Here is a 23,646-nt window from a genome sequence, read left to right on the forward strand (position 1 = left end):
AAACGGGCAGAAGACGCTGGGGATTTATGAAGCGCTTCTAATGTTCACACCTACAGCAGCAGAGGCAGCAGGAGCAGCTAGCTTCAAGTCAATGGTTGACGCACATCAAGCTGCAGCAAAAGGTCCTGCAGCGTCTTTTGAGCAGCAGGTTCTTCAGCTACTTCAGTTGGAAAAATTTAACTTGAACCAATCACAGAAGCTGATCTGGGAGCTGATGCAGAGCACTATGATCACTCGTCTGAAACAGTTTATTAACGCCTAAATTAACTTCAAATGTAGAAACCTGCCGGCAGAATATGTTGGCTTTCATTATCCTGCTGCCTGCAGTTTGTAGCACAGACCTGAAAAACGCTAACATCTACTTCCAGCCGCCACCAACAGGAGGGGAAAACCCCCAAGAGGCGAGCGGGCCTGAGGCAGCTGCTGCTGGGGATTCCCAGTGACAGCGCAGCGCCGGTATGTGGGGGTCTGAGCGGCTCCCACAGAGAAATAATCTTTGAAGGCAGGATGGTAATCTGGATGAACTGACTGCACAGACCATGTTTTCAGGAGGACTTTCTCACTTCAACATAGATTCTAACTACTTTCTACCCACTGATCACAGCTAATATAGCTGCCATTGTTCCAGGCAGAGAAAGGATAGGGTAGCTCCGCCCACCGCGCATCAGACCCACTTTACCACCGCGCAGCCAGAGCAGCAAAGATGCTTCAGCCGCCCGTCAGAACTAAACTGGTACAAGCATCAAAAATGAAGCAGCGTTTTAGCTGCTTCTGCTGCTTTAGTTTTGAACATAGCATAAATGTATGAGTTGATCTCTGTGGAAAACCTCTAGACAGCAACATGGCAGTGACCTCTGACCTCCTTTCTGACTAGATGATGTCCAACAGCTGAGCATCCAACAGGCTGGCCGATGGAAGCAACCACAGTTAGAAAGTTACTTAAGTGACTAGTTACCAAAAAGTAACCAAGGCTACATTCACACCGCAGCCTGAAGTGACCCAAATCCGATTGTTTTCCCCATACGCGACCTGGATCTGATTTTTTCATGGCTGTCTGAACAACACAGATCCGATTTTTTCCAATGCGACCCAGGCCACTTGGCTCTGTGGTCCTGAATCCGATACGAATCTCATCTTTTCAATTGCGTCCTGTGTCGGATGAATCCCGTCACTATTCTGCGTCTTGCTATGCAGAAGGGGCAAGAAATACAGCAACCATGGCAGACGATGATGCAGTATTTATGTTTAACCATAATGAAAAGATTGTTTCTTTGTGGTTGGAAAAGACCGCAAGATGCGCGCCGGGACTACCATCCATGTTTACTTCCGGAAAAAAAGAGCACGCTGGCCTCATAGCATCATCTACCGTGCATGCGGGACACTTGTGTTGTATGACTGCAGTTCAAACCGGAGATCACATACAAGTCGCATATATTTGGAAATATGAAATGCGACCTAAAAAAAATCGGATTTTGCAAAAAAATCGGAATTGAGCATCAAGGCCTGCAGTGTGAACGTAGCTAGAGTCAGTTACTCACTAAGTCAAAGTAACTAGTAGCTTTAATATCAACACTGGAACTAGAAGAGCTAAACATGTGGAATAAATGTGGCGTGAAGAGACTGATCACCATCAGCATTAATGCACAAGTGATTCTATTGATGGTGAACAGAGAAACACAACCATGGCCTCATTGATCAGGACTGTCTGAATAGCGCTGCTGGTGAGAAAGGAAGCAGGAGGTTCCATTAGCATAGAGACCTCCTGGTGTTACTGTCACAACCGATCCGCCCCGGAAGCACGATCCGCACCGGGGAGCACGATCCGCCCCTGGAGCACGATCCGCTCCTGGAGCACGATCCGCTCCGGAGAGCACGATCCGCACCGGGAGCACGGTCCGCCCCTGGAGCACGATCCGCTCCGGATAGCACGATCCGCACCTGGAGCACGATCCGCTCCTGGAGCACGATCCGCTCCGGAGAGCACGATCCGCACCGGGGAGCACGATCCGCCCCTGGAGCACGATCCGCTCCGGAGAGCACGATCCGCACCTGGAGCACGATCCGCTCCTGGAGCGTGATCCGCTCCGGGGAGCGTGATCCGCCCCTGGAGCACGATCCGCACCGGGGAGCACGATCCGCTCCTGGAGCACGATCCGCCCCGGGGAGCACGATCCGCCCCGGGGAGCACGATCCGCACCGGGGAGCACGATCCGCACCGGGAAGAGCGATCCGCTCCGGAGAGCACGATCCGCACCGGGAAGAGCGATCCGCACCGGGGAGCAGGATCCGCACCGGGGAGCACGACCCGCTCCTGGAGCACGATCCGCACCGGGGAGCGTTATCCGCACCGGGAAGAGCGATCCGCACCGGGAAGAGCGATCCGCACCGGGGAGCAAGATCCGCACCTGGAGCACGATCCGCACCGGGGAGCGTGATCCGCCCCGGGAAGAGCGATCCGCCCCGGGAAGAGCGATCCGCCCCGGGAAGAGCGATCCGCCCCGGGAAGAGCGATCCGCCCCGGGAGCACGATCCGCGCCGGAAGCACGATCCGTACCTGGGGCACTATCCACTCCGGGAGAACGATCCTTACCATCAGCTCAGATACACATCCAGGTCACAGTCGATTTTTAAAACCTAAATTCTGTTTTTCCCTGCTTAAAGACAGTAAGCGTACTAAACTATAATGTGTTAAATGTTAATAATATATTTCCTGAGAAAATAAAAGCATTTAAATCCTTTCTGTTCCTGATCTATACAGGAAATGGGATATAGTTTTAGGTTTTCCTCTCATGTTAACATGATGTTATATAGTGCGTAATCTAACGAAAGAAACAGACTGCAGATAAACATGGTTTAATCAGATTTACTTCTCTGATCGTGTCCCATGATGACGCCAGAGAAGCTGTTTAACGGAATAAATTGAAAATGCATCAAAATTGTCTCAGAAAAGTCCTTAAATATTTTTTAAAGGTGTGCATTAGCATTCTTTGGTGAGTTAAGGATAGAAATAAGTCATTTTAGAACCATCATCGCCTGGATGAACATCTTAGCGCTGCTAGACGGTTACCCATAATCCTTTGCGTTTTAGGGTTAGGGTTAACCTGACAGGGTTCCAGGTTTTTCCCAGACCTCTGGGACGTTCAGCTTCTAGAATGTAGAGTTTCAGCCGTTCTCTGCATCCTGGAAGTTCAGCTTTTCCCAGAGGACAGTTTTCCAACATCAAAGTTTTTCTGAAAGACGCTTTAATTTCAGCAAAGGTCTGCTTTTCTAACAACATTGCAAAAATATATCTAAATCAGTCATTTTTACTTTAATTGAGTGCATTTGTTCTTGATTTAGGAGATAAATCAGACACTTTGCAAATGGAAAAAGATAATTTACATTTAAAATAAGAAACCTGTTGCATTGTCTTATTTCTGGTAATAATATCTAATTATTTTTATTTTAATCCTCATTCCATTGGCAGATTATTTTTATTGACCTGCTCAGATTAAGGAGAAATGCCCTTAATTTAAGAGCTGTTGTCTTTCTGCAGTGCAGAGACTCTGAGCAGCAGGTTTCTGCAGCAGCTGGAATCAGAGGGTGGCCTCAGAGATGCCTGCTCTAAATGACAGGAAGGAGCTGCTGCTCCATCCCAGGGGCCCCTAGGGGCCCCCCACCATCAGAGGTCTCACCTTTCCGGAGGAGCGGCTCCTGCTGGGGGCCACGGGCGGCGCCTCCTCGTCGCTGGAAAAGGCGTCCGGCGCAGCGGCCGGAAGCCGCTCCTGGTTCTGGGCCGTCAGCTTGTTCAGGTAAAGCTGCACGAACACGTCCTTAGTGGGGTTCCCACCCGGAAGCTCCACGCTGTGGGCCAGCAGCTGGCTCCTCAGCTGCTCCTTGGTCAGAACCCGCGGGTCCTCCAGGAACAGCGGCATGGCGGCGCGGAGGAAACGGTCAGGATGCACGGAGCCCCGGATCAATGAGCGGGGCGGGGCATGGGGGAGGGGCCTGGGAGGGGCGGGGCATGGAAGAGAGGAGGGGCCACCCCGCCCGGCTCTAGTAGGAGGGCGGAGCAGCGCCCCCTGGTGGATCCGAAACAAAACACTGAACATAAACCAGCGCTTCCCTTTAATACTGCTTTGAATTTATTCAATTATTATTGAAAATAATAAATTCATTAGAATTAAAATGCTCCCTTAATTTTTTTTCTATTAAAGTTTTCAGATTTCCGTAAACTTAAGCTAAACTGTTTTATTTTCCTTTAAATATTTTAACCAGACTGTTTAGTTTATATTTTTTATCGTCTTATTTTATGGGTACATATGTTCAGTTTTGGGATATATAAAAATATAAACACAAAATATATGTTATATATTTTATTACACATTTTCTGGATAATCTTGGAGCAATTCTAACTGATATAGTTTTATCTGAGCACATTTTGAATCCAATCAAACATTTTAATTTATACTTATGTGACAAAATGTAATTAATAAAAATGTAACCCACATTATTCACAGGTTTATTTTCCTTTCTCTCAGATAGATTTTATTTCATGAACCATCAAGTCCCTTTTTGAAATAAACTATAAACTCTGATATTTAGACGTATATCCTTTAGTTAATGTTCCATATTGGTTTAGCGGTTTGGATGGTGGAAGAATGGCTCCCAGTACCAAGGTCGCTCTCCCACCACCTTTACTGGTTATTAAAAGTTCTATCTCCATCTAGCAGACCAGATCTGATGATGTAGATCAACTCTGCTGTAGCAAATCCTCTTTGGTTTATCATTATCTTATGTTCTTTTTTGTTTTTACTTCTCTATCTTTCTGTCCCTCGTGGTTACTTACATTTACAACATTTTACTAGTATTTCAGTTTATCCTTCTTTGCCTGTTAAAGTAATTTTATCTATTTTAATATCATTCAAACTTTGACATGTTTTTCTAACCTTTTCTCATTTCCTTTTATATCCAAATTAGTATGGGGAGCTGTTTCCTTCAAATTAATTCAATATATAATAGAATGGCTTATTGTATTGTATTTTATTATTATATTTTATCATTATATATAAAACATTTAAAAAATTTGTTTGAACTGTAAATTTACAGTCATTTTTACTATTTTTTAAAGGCTGCACTTTTAAAAAAGATGAAATTGTCCAGACAGAGAAATTTATTTTTGTTTTACACTTGTGTAAACAAAATAACGAATAAAATCAGACTAATATGCATAAATAAATGCTGCTATTGAGAAATTACAAATACATATTCTATGAAATAAATAAATGTCAGCGTGAATTAAACTAAATAAATATCAAGTATTTATCCATTTAGTTCCATATTATTGATTAATTTATTTATTTTGTATTTTTTAAACTATAGATGTTTCAGACTCTTATTTTTGAATTCTGGTTTAGATTTTCAGCTCTTTTTATTCAATGTTGTTTTATATTCAAAGGGCGAAAGATGTTGTTCACGTAGATGTTCCATATGAAAGTGCTGCCTATGTAGATGTTTCATATGTAGATGTTTCATATGTAGATGTTTTATATGTAGATGTTGCACTTTGCAGTTATTATTGTAATTCACCTGCAGTAAACCAGGCCCCTCCTGCTGCTGCCTCCTGTTGTCGGCTCATTTAGTTTTCTGCACGTCTCCAACTTCCATGACTGGTTGCTGATATCGCTCCAGCTGCAGGCCCAGTCCAAATACTAACCCTCCATCAACTGAGCACATGCAGGAAGTGCACTTTACAGTTTGAGTGCACAGGTCAGAGGTCACAGGTCACAATCCTGCAAAATCTGGAGAATTCCGTCTGACTGTTTCTGCAAAATTACGGTAAAATAAAAAGATAACTGCTGCAATAAATCCTTCTGCATTCACACATGTCCAGTGAAATGTGAATTATTTAGTTGATTCCAAATGAAAAGAAGGGTTCTCTGTAGAACATGCATTGGTACTCACTTTTTCAACCTTATTTTCACAATAAATCAATAAAATTAAATAAACATCAGCTGCGTGAAAAACATCATAAAGGAGGAACGATTACAAAAATACTCATTAGGGAACTTTAGAGAATTAGTCAAACTAAAGAGCTTTTTAATGATTTTATTGTGTTGATGGGATAATTATCCAAAACTCATAAAACGCATTTTAAGAAGGTGTGGCTACTTTCCATTTACAGCAACTTAGAGGTTTTTAACCCGTCTAATATGAAAGATGTTTTCAATAATGATCACTGACTGTATAATTTAAGACCAGGAGACAGACTGAGGAAATAAACTCAATTCTTTCTGTTTTATCTAATAAAATTAATCTGCTTTAAAGGTGATCTCTCCTTTACTTTTTCTAACTAACATGTATTTGTTTAGTTTGGCTCTCATAGCGGCTCTCATCAACTCCACAAAATACGTCGAATAGAACGCAGTAAATTAGGCATCGATACTGCATCAGCTGCTGGATCTACGATCACAAAGGTTTATTCTATAACTGTATATAGCCGGACGGAGGAACTGGCCTAATTAGATAAACATCAGTTCCGACAGACAACAGGCAGCTAATATTAAGGCGTAATAAACTCACACATCATCAGTGATAATGAACCTAACATACTCCACAGGTAAAGTTCTGCTATTTGTAGAATCCATTTCACATCACTGCTGGTAAAAGTTATCTACGTCTATATTGTAACTTTCCGGGGAAGATAAGTTTATTTATTTTGTAATCTGCATGGTTAGTAGTTATACGGCGGCCACAGATCCATATTTACCTGCAAACATGTCCACATTTTCACTGCAGCACACAGATGCTAGCATGTCATGAGGTTTTAATGCACCAGTAGTCTTATCTGCAGGTATTGGTGATTAACGTTTATCCTAGTCTTGTCATGAAACGAGGACAGATGGACCCAGTATTCAAGGAGACAGTCAGTGGGCAAGTTCAAAACATTTATTTAATGAAAAACAAAACCAAAAGGGGAGCTGCTAGGATCTGAGGCACACGGCAACTGCAGGTGGGGGGCGGGGCACCGCCCAATCTCAGACACTCTGTAGTGGGAGAAACACAGGTAAGTGACCACGATCATCTGACAGAAGATTATCTGAGTTGGTCACTTACCTGGTTTAACAGTCCAGTCCAATGGTGTCCCCATTGCTGCAGTCCCAGAGGTCATGCAGGAGAGCCGATCCTGGTCAGGGATCCAGAAAAGGCAGGATCCAGGCCTCGTAGAGCTCCCAGGCGGGTTCAGAGTCTGACAGGGTCCGGAGCAGACAGGATCAGGTGCAGACAGGGAGGCTAAGTGGAAGAGGGTAGCCGAGACAGGACGTGGAACCAGAACTTGATGCAGGACCTTTAAACTGGTCTCCACCTTGGAGCTAATCCACCTTGGAGTGGACGATTAAAAAAAACCCTCTTTCCACTGGCCGCAGGATCCAGGACACGAACCATGAAATAAAAATGACAGACTAACAGAAAGACAAATAATGATCTGGCCCTGAATGCTCAGGCTAAACAGAATATAAACCAAAGGAAACAGGTGAGAGTAATAAATGATAATTGAGGCAGGGAAGGAAAACGGCAGGTGAAAGAAATAACCAATGAAGGGGGAGCAAACAGGCCAGATCATGACAAGTCTAAGCTATGATTAGCGATGCTATCCCTGGCACAAGTCACTGACCACGCAGACACTGTAAATGAGAAAATGGTCAAAGGCATCATGCTGAAAATGTTGTTTGTTGTTGATCATCCTAATGTGGTCGCCGTAGTAGAAATGCAACCAGCTGCTTCTCCACTGCAGACTATTCAATCCATCAGGAAAATTAAATAACACAGAGCGCCATCGTGACCTGCAGGGACCTGTTTATGACTTAGTTAATCATTTGCAGCATAACTGTGTCACCAGATGTAACTAGCCAAACGGTGATGACCTTCCAAATTATCTGCTTTGATGCATATCTGTGCATTAAAATAATAAACTATATTTTATCTGGTATTCATTAGAACAAACAACTAACATGATTATAAATATATATGGTTACAGCAATGCTAACATTGAATCTTCTCCACAGACACAGTGGACCAGAACCAGCCTCCAGCTGTGTCCACAATCCAGGATTCACTGCAGAGGTGTCAAGTAACGAAGAACAAATACTTTGTTACTGTACTTGAGTACACTTTTTAGGTATCTATACTTTACTCCATTACTTATTTTTCTTCCTACTTCTGACTTCTACTCATTACATTTTCACACATGTATCTCTTCTTTCTATTCCTTACATTTTTAAATCAAATGTTCCTCGTTACTCTTGGTTTCGGTTTAATGTTTATAAATATTTATTTCCCGTCATGTGCTCCATCCAATGCAGATCATTGGCTCCACCCACATATAGTGAAAACTAGTGTGATTGGATGAGTCATAGAAGGCAAACACTCATTGGTTAGCTAAAGGAAATCATCAGAGGCAAGCAGGTGTTCTTCAAACTGCAAACATGAATTGTCTATGCCATGCTACAATGATGGATTCAGAAAAAGATGTTGAAATGTCTGAAAGGTCGGACACAGGAGAGAGCGTATCGGGAGATGGAGACCAACAAGACCTCCCTCATCCTTGGCCCTATCTCAAAGAATGTTTAGAAATGTAGTTTTCAATTCATATAGCGGCATCTGGTTGTTTTTTTTTTAAAGGTTACTTTATACTTTTATACTTGAAGTAGTTTTGGAGCACATACTTTTCACTTTTACTTGAGTAAAGAGGTCAAGTTGATACTTCAACTTTTACCAGAGTGTTTTTAAACTGCAGGATCTATACTTCTACTGAAATAACAAATGTGTGAACTTTAGACACCACTGCTGATCAGTAGGTTATTGTCATATATCGTATCAAGCTAAATACTATATAAACTATATCTTATGTTTGTGGCTGTACCAGCAGGGATTAGCCACAAAATATATATATTACGTATTTTTTGTATTTTAGATCAACCTCAGACCTGGAGTCAGGCAGGGATTTACCATTAGACAATACCAGGCAGGTGCCTAGGGCCCCAAGTTCCTGGGGGCCTCATAAAACTCTGTTTCCATGTATGGGAAATAAAACTATTCCTTATTTCTGCACATTAATTATGTTTTTGATAAAAACCCTTTGGCTAAAATGCCATCAGAATGCTGATAATATTAAGTGTGTCTCAGCCCCCCCTTCAGTGTCCACCATATTGGATCAGTCCATTTGCTGCACATGTTCAGAAAGGTCCAAACAGACAGCAGCAAACCATTTGAAAACAAACCATGCAAAGAGCAGTGTTGCTAACTTAGCGCTTTAGTCGCTATATTTAGCCACTTTTCAGACCCCTCTAGAACTTTGATTTCTAAAAAGCTCCTAGCGCCAAATCTAGAGACTTTTTTCTGCTACTGGAGACTTTGGAGACAACATCTAAAAGCAGCGAACTCTGCTCTCCAGAGCAAGTAGATTGGTAACCCCGCCTCCTGCTCTCCTCTATCTTGTCTGCTGTCATGATTCATGCAGCTATTATTTCATCCAAATGAAAAATGGAGAACAGAGAAGCAGATCATGGCTTGTCTACAGTGAAAAGAAGGACTGGGTTATTTACTTTGGCCTTTTTGGAAACACAGGAAGGAGCAATCAGCTAAGTGAGCTTAGTGCTTGGAAACAATCTTTCATTCCTTTAGAGACAGCATGAAAAGACAGCTGAGTACAAAACATAGAGAGGAAAACAAGAAGAAAAGGGACAAGAAGAGAGGGACACAACCTAGAACAGATAATGGATGTCTATTCTATTAACATATGCTCAGACCCTGTTAGCAGGACCGGATTATTATCTCCACCTAAACCAATGCAGATGGCTCACATCTGTACGTTTATTCTAAATTCTACCTTTAATCCATCATTTATTCTATGTACACAATGGCAATGTTGACGTGTTTTTGTTTACTCCTTCAAGGAATGGCAGAATTTTTAACAACAATCCAAGATGTGGCGGCTGAATGGCATCAAGAAAGCAAAAACCTACAAGAACATCCCAGATCTACAGACCGTTATTCTACAATCAAGAGTGACGTCTCTGTGAGGGACGACAGGGAAGCAGCCTCCTGCACCTGATGATCCATAAAGGCTGGGGCTGATATCTGGTGGCCCCGCCCCAACAATAAAGATCTGAAGTAAAAGAAGCCAGCCGAGGGCTAGCTATTCAAGGCAAGTGCCTTAGTTTGTTGGATTAAAAGCTAAACAGAGAGCACAGCTGTTCGATGGGATTTTTAGAACCTGTGTTGGGTTTTTTTCATCATAGGTCAGCCATATCACACATGATGTGGTGCTTGAGGAGAATCTTTTTGCTCTCCACTGTCGCTACTAGCATGCTTAGTGTGAGGGATTGCTGAAGAGTCAATGAGTCGATGCAATCAGCTGGTTTTCCTTAGATAGAAAACTTTGAATCAATCTGACTGGATGATCTGATGTAAAGTGACCTGAGATGACATGATGTGAATTGGAGCTATAGAAATGAATTGAATAGAACTGAATTAAATAGAACAGAACTAGATTTTAGAACTTATAAAGAGGGACATTGCTTTATTCATTTGCTCTGTATATAATGTGATGTTTTCTGGCAAATTTATTCCATGTATAAAAGAAAAGTAATAATTTAAATATTAGAGCAAATAAAACATTAGCAAAACATTAATTCTGAATGTTGTTTTTTTAACAAGTTAATTTTTTATATCTGTAAACGTAATTTCTTATCAGTTCACATAACAGCCTACATGAACTAATGTTCTCTGTAAAATTTCTAAAGCCTCATACAAATATTTTTAGACATATGGGAAACTGACAATGAAAACCCTTTAATGAAGAGACTTTTATTAATAAAAACGTACATAATACAAAAATGTAGTGTCAAATATACTCATAGATCAGCTTATTCTAGAGTGCAAGTCTATCTCCTGAGGCATCTTTGAATAAAGTGCAATAAAGATAATTTAACTTAAACAATAGGTTTACACTCTGATTAGAATAAAGCCTTGGTAACAACCATTAGGATCTGGGAAAAGATCTATAATTTTCTAAACAGCATGAAGTTATAACTATTTATTTCCTTCTCCCAGAAAACCAAACATTTCTGTTTTCTTTCTCCGCTCTCCTGGAAGTCCACCGCAGCTCTAAGGTCATCCCAGACCCTCCTGGACAGTCTGAGCACGCCTTCCTGCAGGATGTGCAGCTCCATGTGTGGCAGCAGGGATGTTGGCAGCATTTCTGTTCCAGGAATGTTTCCACAGATGCACCAGCTGGATGCCTGTGGATGGAGATGGAGAACAAGAAAAGAAAAACACACTTTAACGCAACTTTTAAATAAAGCATTTAACAAACGCTACATTCCAATATATATATATATATATATATATATATATATATATAAAGGAAAATAATTGGGCTGAACCGTTTTTTAACGGCGGCTTTAATTTGAAAGGTCCCGGAAGGAAGTGTTACCTTAGCAATGTCTGAGGAGAAACAGCGGCCTTTATCATCGGAACTGCAGGTCGCCGCGCGGCACGTTGCTAGCTAGCTGCAATGCTGTAGCTGTTAGCGCGGTCATCGCTCTGCTTTCCGGTGCTCCACCCTCACCCCCGCTGCCAACAGAGCTCCACCCGCTCACCCCTCACCGTCCTCCGGCTTCTTATTCCTCCCTCTCCGCCCGTTAGCCCCTAGCTAACTCCCTAGCTAACTCCTTAGCTAACTCCTCAGTAGCCGTCACTTCCCTGAGCGGCTGGAGGAGCATGGCGATGAGACAGACCCCACTCACCTGCTCCGGTCACACCCGGCCTGTGGTGGACCTGGCCTTCAGCGGAATTACCCCCTATGGATACTTCCTCATCAGCGCCTGCAAAGGTGAGGCTCCCCGGCAGCATGAGCAGAGCAGCTGCCCTGGTTAGTCCTGGCAGGGCTTCAGTGATCCGGCCTCTCTGCGGGCAGAAGGAGCCTCTCTGCGGTGGAGGAACTAATATCGGTTAAAATCAGTCAGATGTGGAGCCAATGAGAGCCAGAGGTCAGGGATCCAGGCTGGACTGGTTCAGGTTCTGCCTTCAGTCCGATTGGAGGGAGGTCAGGTCTGCTGGAAGGTTTCTGCATCTCTACTTAGATTATAGAGCAGATCTGATTAATCTGTTATAATAACCAACTAATGTAATCCTCTAATCATTAACCTGAGTCTAAAACCTGCCTTTAGCTGACAGTCATCCACCTACAGCAGTAATTATACCACCATTGTTAAAATAGACATAAACATTTTACAGTTAAGATGAAATAAATCCTCAGTCGGTCTGATCTATAATCCACATCTCCTCACACGGCATCCAGCAGCTTCTGCCCAAACCTTTCATCCCTGATTAGTTAGTAACCAGTCCAGGTCTGGGATAACCAGTCCAGGTCTGGGATAACGAGTCCAGGTCTGGGATAGGGAGTTGCTCTAGAAGTGGTTTTAACTGGATTTGCTGAAATCTTTAAGCTTTCATCCTTTTTTAGCTCCATATAATAAATAATCTGATGAACGAAGCTTTAATAAAACTCTCTTCTTCTGGGGAAAGTGTGAAAATGATGCTTTGATCTGAAGGAACCAATCAGCCGTCACCCTGCTTTACTGCGGTTCTTCCTGACGTTCCTCTTCCTGTTTGATCCGGTTGTAACTGAATGGATTGGAGCCAAAAGCAGCTTTGCTCTGAATGTTGACGGTGGATTCAGAGGATAACAGTTGGTCTTCACTCTACAGCCACAGCTGGCCTGGGGCACGCTGGCACAGAAGCTGGGCTGCGTGACGGTCGGCTCCATCTGCTGTGGTGACGCCAGGCATGCTCTCCTACGGAAGCCCAGAAGCATGGTGGTCTGGAGAGCCTGGACGTCAGCTGCTCGCCACAAATTGATCTTTATTGAACTCAGACCTCTCTGCATTTAGCCCCTCCCCTTTGGGGAGCAGAGGGCTGCCATCGTGCGGAGCCCAGGGAGCAGTGTGGGGTTAAGGGTCTTGCTCAGGGACCCAGAGTGGCAGTCTGTGGGAATCAAACCGGGAACTTGAACCTTCCCAGAGCTCCAGCGCTCTGCTCTAAAGCTGGGTGTAAACTGTACGATATTTGCAATCGTTGCACGCAGCTACAGCTCGCACTGTACGACCAAACCTCAGGGTTTAAAAGTTCACAGCTAATGATGATGTTTGCTCTCGCGCTGCGACGCTCTGATGCGATCTACCTGCTCACACTGGACGTCTAAAAACCAGGTGGACTCGGCTCCGCAGTGAGATGGCGCTACTCGGACTCGTCTATCCAGATGCCAAACCAGAAGTGGAATCTGAAGCTCACTAGAGTGAAACGCGCTGCTTTGGATATTTGTGTGATTTAGTGCTGAGTCTGTCAATTTTACAGAAAGAACACCATTTCACTCATTGCACCCCCGCCATGCTGCTGTGTTTACATCAGAGAAGAAGAAGAAGAATCCTTGAGGAAACGCTCAGACCTGACGGATGCTCTCAGTTAGGCTGTTTAATGGTTGAAATGTTGATGCTAAGCGTCTTTAGCTCGTCTAACTGCAGCCGTCTGCAGCTCAGACATAGAGCTCACCATCTAGATGTGATTCTGATTCTGACGCCATGTTTACGCCGTCCTCCTCTCTTGCCACCCCCCTCAGATGGTAAGCCCATGTTGCGCCAGGGAGACACAGGGGACTGGATCGGAACGTTTCTGGGTCACAAAGGCGCCGTCTGGGGAGCCACTCTGAACGCAGACGCCACCAAGGCCGCCACGGCAGCAGCTGATTTCACAGCGTGAGTGGGGGGGGGACCGTACCAGTCCAGGTACGGACCCGGCTGCAGGCTAAACGCTCCTCTGCTCTACAGGAAGGTGTGGGATTCTGTCAGCGGAGACGAGGTCCTGTCACTGGCTCACAAACACATCGTGAAGTCTGTCAGCTTTACGCAGGTCAGTTTGGTTCTGTGGACCGACGGCGCCGGTTCTGTTCTGATCCACTAACCGCTCCTTCTGTTCTCCAGGACAGCAACCTCCTGCTGACCGGAGGAAACGACAAGCTGCTGCGCATCTATGACCTCAGCAAACCGGACGCTGGTGAGCTACAGAGCAGGGGGGCGGGGCTTGTTCTAGGCGGCTGTACAGGTGGAGACGGATGCAGCGTGGCGGGGAACGCTGCTAGCCCTGCTGCTGACTGACTCAGCTGTGTGTGTGTTTGTGACGCAGCTCCTCAGGAGATCTCAGGCCACAGCTCAGCCATCAAGAAGTCTCTGTGGTGCAACAACGACAGCCAGATCCTGTCCGCCGCTGACGATAAGACAGTCAGGTTGGTTTCTGCTCCTCCCAGATCAGCCACAAACGCCTCCGAGGATGGAGGACGGTCTGTTACCTCATTACCAACCTTATGGAGACCGAATGCTGCTTCTGATGTGGAAGATCCTCATTTTTAACCTCAGGGAGTCAATTTACAACTGTTGGTTCTATTCAGTTTATTTCTATAGCTCCAATTCACACCATGTCATCTCAGGTCACTTTATAGATCCAGATCAGTCAGATTTATTTAAAGTTTTCTATCTAAGGAAAACCAGCTGATTGCATCGACTCATTGACTCTTCAGCAATCCCTCACACTAAGCATGCTTGTAGCGACAGTGGAGAGGAAAAACTCCCTTTGAACAGAAAGAAACCTCCAGCAGAACCAGGCTCAGTGTGAGCGGCCATCTGCTGAGGCCGACTGGGGTTCAAGGAGACAGAAGCAGACATAGAAAAAGAAGCATAGATACAAGACAACTGTCAAACAGCCCATTGTAGCATAACTATAGAGCTAGCTCAGGGTAACCTGAGCCACTCTAACTGGTCCTAATGTAGCACATCAGTCTAGAGTTATGTTGTGAAGGTTAAAGTGAGGCTTAAATGCAGGAACTATAATTAATGTAGGTCCAAACTTGTGTGTGTGTGTTTTTATTACATGGTGAGGACCAATGTCTGCTCCCCATGGGTACAAATGCTGTTTTAGCTTTAGTGTTGGGTTTAGGACTAGCATAGACTCTCTTTACTGGTCCAATGTTTCATTTATAATAAACACAAGTAAATTACTCTCATATACAATAACCCTAAAGAGAAAAGCAGACATAAATCCACCTCCTCAAAAAATGAATAAGCTTTTCATTATTGACATGACATAAAACATCTCCACCCTCCCCAAATAGAAATAAACTTCTTCCTATAATAAGCAAACTCAGACTAATATTCCTCCGTAGTGCTGATGAATATCTAGGACCAAAATAAGCAGCTCATTATTAAAGGTTTAGGATTAAGGGCTGAACTGAGTCTAGGTTAGGATTAGGGAAGCTGTGCTGTCAGGGTTAGGCTGTAGGAACTGGTTAGAAATGAATGGAAGGTCCCTGCGAGGATGAGGAAACATGACGCGTGTGTGTGTGTGTCCAGGCTGTGGGACAGCAGATCCATGGAGGAGGTGAAGACTCTGATGTTTGAAACGTCCGTTAGCAGCATGGAGTACGTCGCTGATGGGGAGATCCTGGTGATAACCTATGGAAAGACCGTGGCGTTCTACAACGCTCTGAGGTAAGGTCAGGCGGATCGCCGATGGCTACGGCGTTCTGGTCACCATGGAAACTAACCTCCCTCCTCCTCCTGTTCAGTCTGGACCTGATTAAAACCGTGGAGGCGCCGGCTCCCATCAACTCGGCCTCCCTGCATCCTGACAAGGACTTCTTTGTCGCCGGCGGCGAAGACTTCAAGCTCTACAAGTTTGACTACGGCACCAAGGAGGAGCTGGGTGAGGCTGAGGGGTTCGCTGGGACTGACGGGGTCATCCGCTCACAACCAATCAGATGCCACTCAAAGCGCCACGTTTATATTCTGTCAATCATCTCAAACTGTTGAGCAAATTTCTGCAGCTTTTGCCTAAAACCAGAGGATATAAGATCTGCTCTCTGTACTCCATTTCTACATCGCTCCGTCGCATTCTGGCAGAAAGTGTTGCTGCATTATGGGTAATTCTGCCGATGAGTGACGCATTGTAAAGTCCCTCCTCCTGCTCTATGATTGGTCCAGCCAGAGTGGGCGGCGGTTTGCCAGTTGGAATTACGCTACGTGTGACACGTTGTGGCTGACCCCTGGTTCCTTTACCCTCTGTCACTACATGATCCGTATCTGAGGCGGCTGCAGCGACCCCCGTATCTGAGGCGGCTGCAGCGACCCCCGTATCTGAGGCGGCTGCACCGACCCCCGTATCTGAGGCGCCTGCAGCGACCCCCGTATCTGAGGCGGCTGCAGCGACCCCCGTATCTGAGGCGGCTTCAGCGACCCCCGTATCTGAGGCGGCTGCAGCGACCCCCGTATCTGAGGCGGCTGCAGCGACCCCCGTATCTGAGGCGGCTGCAGCGACCCCCGTATCTGAGGCGGCTGCAGCGACCCCCGTAGCGCAGGCGGCTGCAGCGACCCCCGTAGCGCAGGCGGCTGCAGCGACCCCCGTATCTGAGGCGGCTGCAGCGACCCCCGTATCTGAGGCGTATCTGAGGCGGCTGCAGCGACCCCCGTATCTGAGGCGGCTGCAGCGACCCCCGTAGCGCAGGCGGCTGCAGCGACCCCCGTAGCGCAGGCGGCTGCAGCGACCCCCGTATCTGAGGCGGCTGCAGCGACCCCCGTATCTGAGGCGGCTGCAGCGACCCCCGTATCTGAGGCGGCTGCAGCGACCCCCGTATCTGAGGCGGCTGCAGCGACCCCCGTATCTGAGGCGGCTGCAGCGACCCCCGTAGCGCAGGCGGCTGCAGCGACCCCCGTAGCGCAGGCGGCTGCAGCGACCCCCGTAGCGCAGGCGGCTGCAGCGACCCCCGTAGCGCAGGCGGCTGCGATCCGTAGCATCAGCTAATTTGCGCATATGCAAGCAGATATTCCGCCAGGCCACCATAAATAATGTAATTATGGAACTAAATGTACTTATATCTAGCCATAAATCACTAAAGAATGCTAAAGTACATATTTAAACTAAAATGTAAAGATTTTTTGAGACAATTTTGATGGTTTTAATATTTTCTTTGTTAAATAGCTTCTCTGGCGTCATCATGAGACGTGCTCACAGCGGTCCGGCTAAATATGATTAAACCATGTTTATCTGCATTCTAGTTGTTTCTTTCTTTAGATTACGCACCATACCATAATATTAATATGAAAGGAAAACCTAAAACTCAAAAAGACTAGATTTATGTCTAAATCCAAAGCAGATAAAGTTAGCTGATAAAGTTAGCTGATAAAGTTAGCTGATAAAGTTAGCTGATAACGTTAGCTCCTTGAAGTAGAATAGGATCCCATTTCCTGTACAGATCAGGAACAGAGAATAAAACAGGATTTTAATGCATTTATTTTCTCAGGAAATACATTAACATTTAACACATTATAGTTTTAAATTAAAAAAATTTAAATCGAGGGAGACCCGTATTTGTTAGCGTAAATGATTTGATGGTACGGCTCGGGTCGTGACTAGGGTTGGGAATTGATAAGAGAATCGGTATCGTGAAAATCTTATAGATTCTGTGAAACAAAGAACCTGGTGAGTTCAGTGACATCGGTTTACCTTCTCCTGGGACATTCTATCTCTGCCTGCCTCGGTGAAACCAGAAGGCAGTGAACGGGAGCTACAGTGTGTAATAATTACAGGGATATACAGTCAGAAATGTAATATATTATATATAACTATGTTATTTATCATCATCTACGAGCTCAGCCTCTTAACCTTAATATTTGCGTTGCCTTAGAATTCGTTATTTATAATTACATAGGAGCGGGTCTCGCAGCCATGGAGGCAGACATCTTTGCGCTACGGCAGCGCAGAGCCAACAAACTAGCGATTGCGAGATCGCCCATTACGCTCGAAAGTAACTACGGCAAGTTGAGAGAGATGAACTGAGACGGTACTGAACAATAGATGGAAGTATTAAAATGATCTATGTAAACAAACCTCATCACTTGAGAAGGTAGGTGATGCGGACGTCGTGGAAGACATTTTGTCCCGTAACGCTCGCCGTACTGTTGGGGGGGAGAAGCGGTGGGAGGGAGATGTTCATGTTGCTGCAGTCTGACCGCTAGATGTCGCTAAAAATAACACACTGTAGCTTTAATGAAAAAGCATTACTGTACAATTTCAGGAAATAAACTCATCTCCCCCTGATTTAAATAAACAATCATCACCTTTCTCTCGCTCCCAAAACTGCGGAGCAACTTGGAAGCATGTTTAATAACCCCAAAGAGAGCTAGGAAACTGGTTTATTTAAACTAGCTACTAACCACCAGAGTTTCCTTCCATGCTGGTTTTAACTTTAGTTTCTGTCTGGAAGCATCAAAAACACGGCATTCGTTAAAATGTCTTCCATGTTGTGTGCGCAGGTGTTTCTGCATGTTGGATGCATTTCCTCCTGCGGATGTATTTGACACTTTTCAATGATTGCAAAGCCCCATGTTGCCTTTTTTTCTTCCTTAAAATGAAGCCAAACTTTCGATCGCTTTGACCGCTTTTGTTCAGCTTTTCTAGGCTTAAACCTGCTGCCCTAACCCGACCGCCCTCTGCTGTCGGGTGCCCCAAAGCTTTAAAGATGTCAACCGATCAGATCCTTACTGGGTCCTTGAAGCTAAAAGCTGACTGATCCTAAATGTTCTTCATCTCCTTCTGTCTCCAGAGTCCTATAAAGGCCATTTCGGTCCGGTCCACTGTGTGCGTTTCAGCCCTGACGGGGAGCTGTACGCCAGCGGCTCAGAGGACGGGACGCTACGCCTGTGGCAGACGGCGGTGGGGAAGACCTACGGCCTGTGGAAGTGCGTCCTTCCTGGTAGGTCCCTTCCTGACCGGCAGTCCTGCTGCCTCCATTCCCGGTTCTTTCATACATTTAAGGAAACCACCGTTAGTGTTTCTGGGGACGGTGGTTTCAGACGTGCTTCCTGTTAGAAGAGCAGGTTCTGGTCTGAAGGTTTGTGTTCGCTCAGCTGGGCGAACGAACTGGATGGAGAGCAGAGAAGGAGATCAGGGATCCACAGTGCTGATAATCCAACTCCATACTCATTCCTTCCTCTCTGCCATTTTTCATCCTGCAGCCATTTTCCTTTCAAGGCAGGAATATCTCTGCTTCCCGGCCAAAACAGTGTTTACTGTTTGATAAACTGAACTTTATGTCCTAAATTAGAGCACTGAAGATTGAAACTGAGAGAAATACAAATAAATCTCTTCAAAGTTTATCGTTTATATTTAAAAAAACTCAAATAAATATGGATGAAATAAATGGAGAGAAACTATGAAGTCCAAATAACACGGGAATATTTAAAAAAAAGAGATTTATTTAAATGTTTTCATCATTTGCTAAATTACTTATTGCAGTTTGAATTTGGCTCCCCCCAGTGGACAAACACTGTATTGTTTCGCCTGAAGGAAGACAGCATTTCCCACAGGGAGCAGAGCGTTAGCTTAGCCTTTACTACCTCTGCACAGCCTCGGAGCGTTAGCTTAGCCTTTACTACCTCTGCACAGCCTCGGAGCGTTAGCTTAGCCTTTACTACCTCTGCGCAGCCTCGGAGCGTTAGCTTAGCCTTTACCACCTCTGCACAGCCTCGGAGCGTTAGCTTAGCCTTTACCACCTCTGCACAGCCTCGGAGCGTTAGCTTAGCTTTTACTACCTCTGCACAGCCTCGGAGCGTTAGCTTAGCCTTTACTACCTCTGCACAGCCTCGGAGCGTTAGCTTAGCCTTTACTACCTCTGCACAGCCTCGGAGCGTTAGCTTAGCCTTTACCACCTCTGCACAGCCTTGGAGCGTTAGCTTAGCCTTTACTACCTCTGCACAGCCTCGGAGCGTTAGCTTAGCCTTTACTACCTCTGCACGGCCTCGGAGCGTTAGCTTAGCCTTTACTACCTCTGCACGGCCTCGGAGCGTTAGCTTAGCCTTTACTACCTCTGCACAGCTTCGGAGCGTTAGCTTAGCCTTTACTACCTCTGCACGGCCTCGGAGCGCTAGCTTAGCCTGTATCACCTCTGCACAGCTTTGGAGCGTTAGCTTAGCCTGTATCACCTCTGCACAGCCTTGGAGTGTTAGCTTAGCCTTTACTGCCTCTGCACGGCCTCGGAGCGCTAGATTAGCCTGTATCGCCTCTGCACGGCCTCGGAGCGCTAGCTTAGCCTTTACTACCTCTGCACAGCCTCGGAGCGTTAGCTTAGCCTTTACTACCTCTGCACAGCCTCGGAGCGTTAGCTTATCCTTTACTACCTCTGCACAGCCTCGGAGCGTTAGCTTAGCCTTTACTGCCTCTGCACAGCCTCGGAGCGCTAGCTTAGCCTGTCTCACCTCTGCACAGCCTCGGAGCGTTAGCTTAGCCTGTCTCACCTCTGCACAGCCTCGGAGCGTTAGCTTAGCCTTTACTACCTCTGCACAGCCTCGGAGCGTTAGCTTAGCCTGTCTCACCTCTGCACAGCTTCGGAGCGTTAGCTTAGCCTTTACTACCTCTGCACGGCCTCGGAGCGCTAGCTTAGCCTGTATCACCTCTGCACAGCTTTGGAGCGTTAGCTTAGCCTGTATCACCTCTGCACAGCCTTGGAGTGTTAGCTTAGCCTTTACTGCCTCTGCACGGCCTCGGAGCGCTAGATTAGCCTGTATCGCCTCTGCACGGCCTCGGAGCGCTAGCTTAGCCTTTACTACCTCTGCACAGCCTCGGAGCGTTAGCTTAGCCTTTACTACCTCTGCACAGCCTCGGAGCGTTAGCTTATCCTTTACTACCTCTGCACAGCCTCGGAGCGTTAGCTTAGCCTTTACTGCCTCTGCACAGCCTCGGAGCGCTAGCTTAGCCTGTCTCACCTCTGCACAGCCTCGGAGCGTTAGCTTAGCCTGTCTCACCTCTGCACAGCCTCGGAGCGTTAGCTTAGCCTTTACTACCTCTGCACAGCCTCGGAGCGTTAGCTTAGCCTGTCTCACCTCTGCACAGCCTCGGAGCGTTAGCTTAGCCTTTGCTACCTCTGCACAGCCTCGGAGCGTTAGCTTAGCCTTTACTACCTCTGCACAGCCTCGGAGCGTTAGCTTAGCCTTTACTACCTCTGCACAGCCTCGGAGCGTTAGCTTAGCCTTTACTACCTCTGCACAGCCTCGGAGCGTTAGCTTAGCCTTTACTACCTCTGCACAGCCTCGGAGCATTAGCTTAGCCTTTACTACCTCTGCACAGCCTCGGAGCGTTAGCTTAGCCTTTACTACCTCTGCACAGCCTCGGAGCGTTAGCTTAGCCTTTACTACCTCTGCACAGCCTCGGAGCGTTAGCTTAGCCTTTACTACCTCTGCACAGCCTCGGAGCGTTAGCTTAGCCTTTACTACCTCTGCACAGCCTCGGAGCATTAGCTTAGCCTTTACTACCTCTGCACAGCCTCGGAGCGTTAGCTTAGCCTTTACTACCTCTGCACAGCCTCGGAGCGTTAGCTTAGCCTTTACTACCTCTGCACAGCCTCGGAGCGTTAGCTTAGCCTTTACTACCTCTGCACAGCCTCGGAGCATTAGCTTAGCCTTTACTACCTCTGCACAGCCTCGGAGCGTTAGCTTAGCCTTTACTACCTCTGCACAGCCTCGGAGCGTTAGCTTAGCCTTTACTACCTCTGCACAGCCTCGGAGCGTTAGCTTAGCCTTTACTACCTCTGCACAGCCTCGGAGCGTTAGCTTAGCCTTTACTACCTCTGCACAGCCTCGGAGCGTTATTTTAATTAGAGCAGGGCTGATGATTCTGTTGGTTTCCATCATGTGATGCTAATCAGTGTGAGGTCAGGCTGATGCTGCTGGGTGATGGAACTGGGACCGACCAACCAGACCAGACCAGCAGCAGCAGCCAGGGTTTCATCTGCAGCTGTTCTGTTCTGGCCCATTTGGGCCTTCAATGGCTGCAGGAAGGCTTTTCTCATACATCCAGAGTCCGATCCTTGGACCTGGAAGGTCTGTCAGCAGAGCCTCCCCTCTAACTGCCTGCCTTGTTGTCTTGTGTCTTCAGAGGACCTGGGAACAGAGAACTCGGAGCAGCTGTACAGCACCACCCCCGAGATCAAGGCCTGAGGACGGGGAGAAGAGAAACGAGGACGAGGAGGCGTGCCTGAAGGCTAGCTGCAGTCTTTTAGCAGGCCACATGGAGGAGCAGCATCCAGAGCGTCTCCATCCAGCAGGAACTGCTGTTCCAGCCTGACTGCTCTGTTTGTCATCGCCCAATAATCTCTCACCCTTTCCTTCTTTTAAAGTCCTTGGGGCAGTTTGGGCTGCAGAGGAAACCAGTAGAGCTGTGAGTGGAGGTCACCGCTGCCTGCTTTCTGTCTGATCAGCCGCGTTCTGAAGGCCTCAACTTCTTTTAAATTCCCCAAATGTTGAGATGCTTGGCTCAGTTTCGGTTTGAAATGTGGCTCCTAAGAAGCTGGACCAAGGCTTTAGTTTTCAGTTCATACCAGAGGTAGTGGCACTGTTTGTGCTTTGATTTCTCCCTACAGGATGACTTTGAGTATTTACTGCTGTTTTACTGGTTCAAATAAAAGAATATTGTTTTGTGATGACATGGAAATGGAAAAAGTGTCGCTGAGATCTTCTATGTTGCTTTTTCATTTATGTCCAATGTGAAATAAATGAACTTTGGTTTTATTTCTAAGTAATGCACACATCCCAGTGTTTGGTGTTTTTATTCATCGCAGGTTAAATCAGGTTTCCAGTTTATCGTCTGCGTTGAAGCTTTGAGCAGACATCTGCTCGCCTGGAGGGGGTTGATCAATTCTGAAAATCACAGCATATTTCCTTCTATGCAATCAGACATTTTTAGATTTAGATAGATCCAGTCGATCATAATATTCTTTTAGAAAGACTTGAATATTTTATTGGAATTAAAGGGACAGCTCTAGACTGGTTTAAATCTTATCTATCTGATCGAATTCAGTTTGTTCAAGTTAATGATAGATCTTCCTCATGCTCAAAGGTTACCTGTGGAATACCACAGGGATCAGTGCAAGGACCAATTCTCTTAAACTATTTCTATAGCTTCAATTTACAATACTTCAATCCGACGATCCACTCAGATTAAACGTTCAAAGAGTTCTGGTTTAAAGATTCTCTCTTCCTGGATAAGCATGTGCCGAGGCTTATTGAGGGTTTAGGGGAGGTACGAAATGACTAGAAGCAGTGATCAGTAAAACTGTTAGTAAAGCTAACGGTAAACTAGCTGCACAGAGGGAAAGAAACGGTTAATCAGACAAGCTCTAAGCCAGCCCCATGTCAGGTTGAAGAGAGCACATCTAGTTACGTTTTCTATCTAAAGAGAAACACAATGATTCCATTGACTCTTCAGCAATCCCTCACTAAGCATGCTGAATTGGGTCAAATCCTCTTTGTCTTATAGGGAACAACATGTACAGTCTGGGGGAATTCTCATCCAGAAGACGGTACATGACTTGTACAATCTTTATCATATCTCAGTAAAATTTAAGTTTACATTGTTTGCAGACAACGCTAAGAAACTCTTCTCGGGGAGATGTCTAGGCTTTGGGTTAATACACAAGTAATCTAGATTAACTTGTCAAACTACAGAAAAAAAACTTTATGAATGTTTCATAATGTTGGATTCAGAGATCATACTAATTCACTTTTC

The 23,646-nt window shown here is 45.8% G+C and overlaps 2 protein-coding genes across 2 annotated transcripts in view; one reads left to right on the plus strand and one right to left on the minus strand.

Moving 5' to 3' along the window:
- LOC119781189 (lamina-associated polypeptide 2, isoforms beta/gamma-like) overlaps positions 1–3,973 on the minus strand; it is a 29,020-nt gene extending 25,047 nt beyond the window's left edge. The window contains exon 1 of the mRNA XM_038281591.1: positions 3,675–3,973. Within this exon, the coding sequence (XP_038137519.1) occupies positions 3,675–3,914 (240 nt within the window). The 5' untranslated portion in view covers positions 3,915–3,973. The remainder of the gene's footprint in view (positions 1–3,674) is intronic.
- Positions 3,974–11,476: 7,503 nt separating this feature from the next.
- On the plus strand, positions 11,477–22,668 carry LOC119781198 (serine/threonine kinase receptor associated protein). Its single transcript, XM_038281601.1, has 9 exons — positions 11,477–11,875; positions 13,661–13,796; positions 13,869–13,950; positions 14,022–14,094; positions 14,224–14,323; positions 15,444–15,581; positions 15,659–15,795; positions 18,692–18,841; positions 22,018–22,668. The coding sequence occupies exons 1-9, from the start codon at positions 11,764–11,766 to the stop codon at positions 22,077–22,079; spliced, it is 990 nt and encodes a 329-aa protein (XP_038137529.1). The 5' UTR covers positions 11,477–11,763; the 3' UTR covers positions 22,080–22,668.
- The last annotated feature ends 978 nt before the right edge of the window (positions 22,669–23,646 follow it).

Source organism: Cyprinodon tularosa, unplaced genomic scaffold (genome assembly GCF_016077235.1).
Source record: "Cyprinodon tularosa strain WSP-4 unplaced genomic scaffold, ASM1607723v1 ctg1034, whole genome shotgun sequence".
Taxonomy (NCBI): Eukaryota; Metazoa; Chordata; class Actinopteri; order Cyprinodontiformes; family Cyprinodontidae; genus Cyprinodon; species Cyprinodon tularosa.

Coding starts and splice junctions, on each gene's coding strand:
- LOC119781198 (XM_038281601.1), top strand. CDS start 11,764: ATGGCGATGAGACAGACCCCACTCACCTGCTCCGGTCACACCCGGCCT. Junction 14,324..15,443: donor GCTGACGATAAGACAGTCAG/GTTGGTTTCTGC, acceptor GTGTGTGTCCAG/GCTGTGGGACAGCAGATCCA. Junction 15,582..15,658: donor GCGTTCTACAACGCTCTGAG/GTAAGGTCAGGC, acceptor CCTCCTGTTCAG/TCTGGACCTGATTAAAACCG.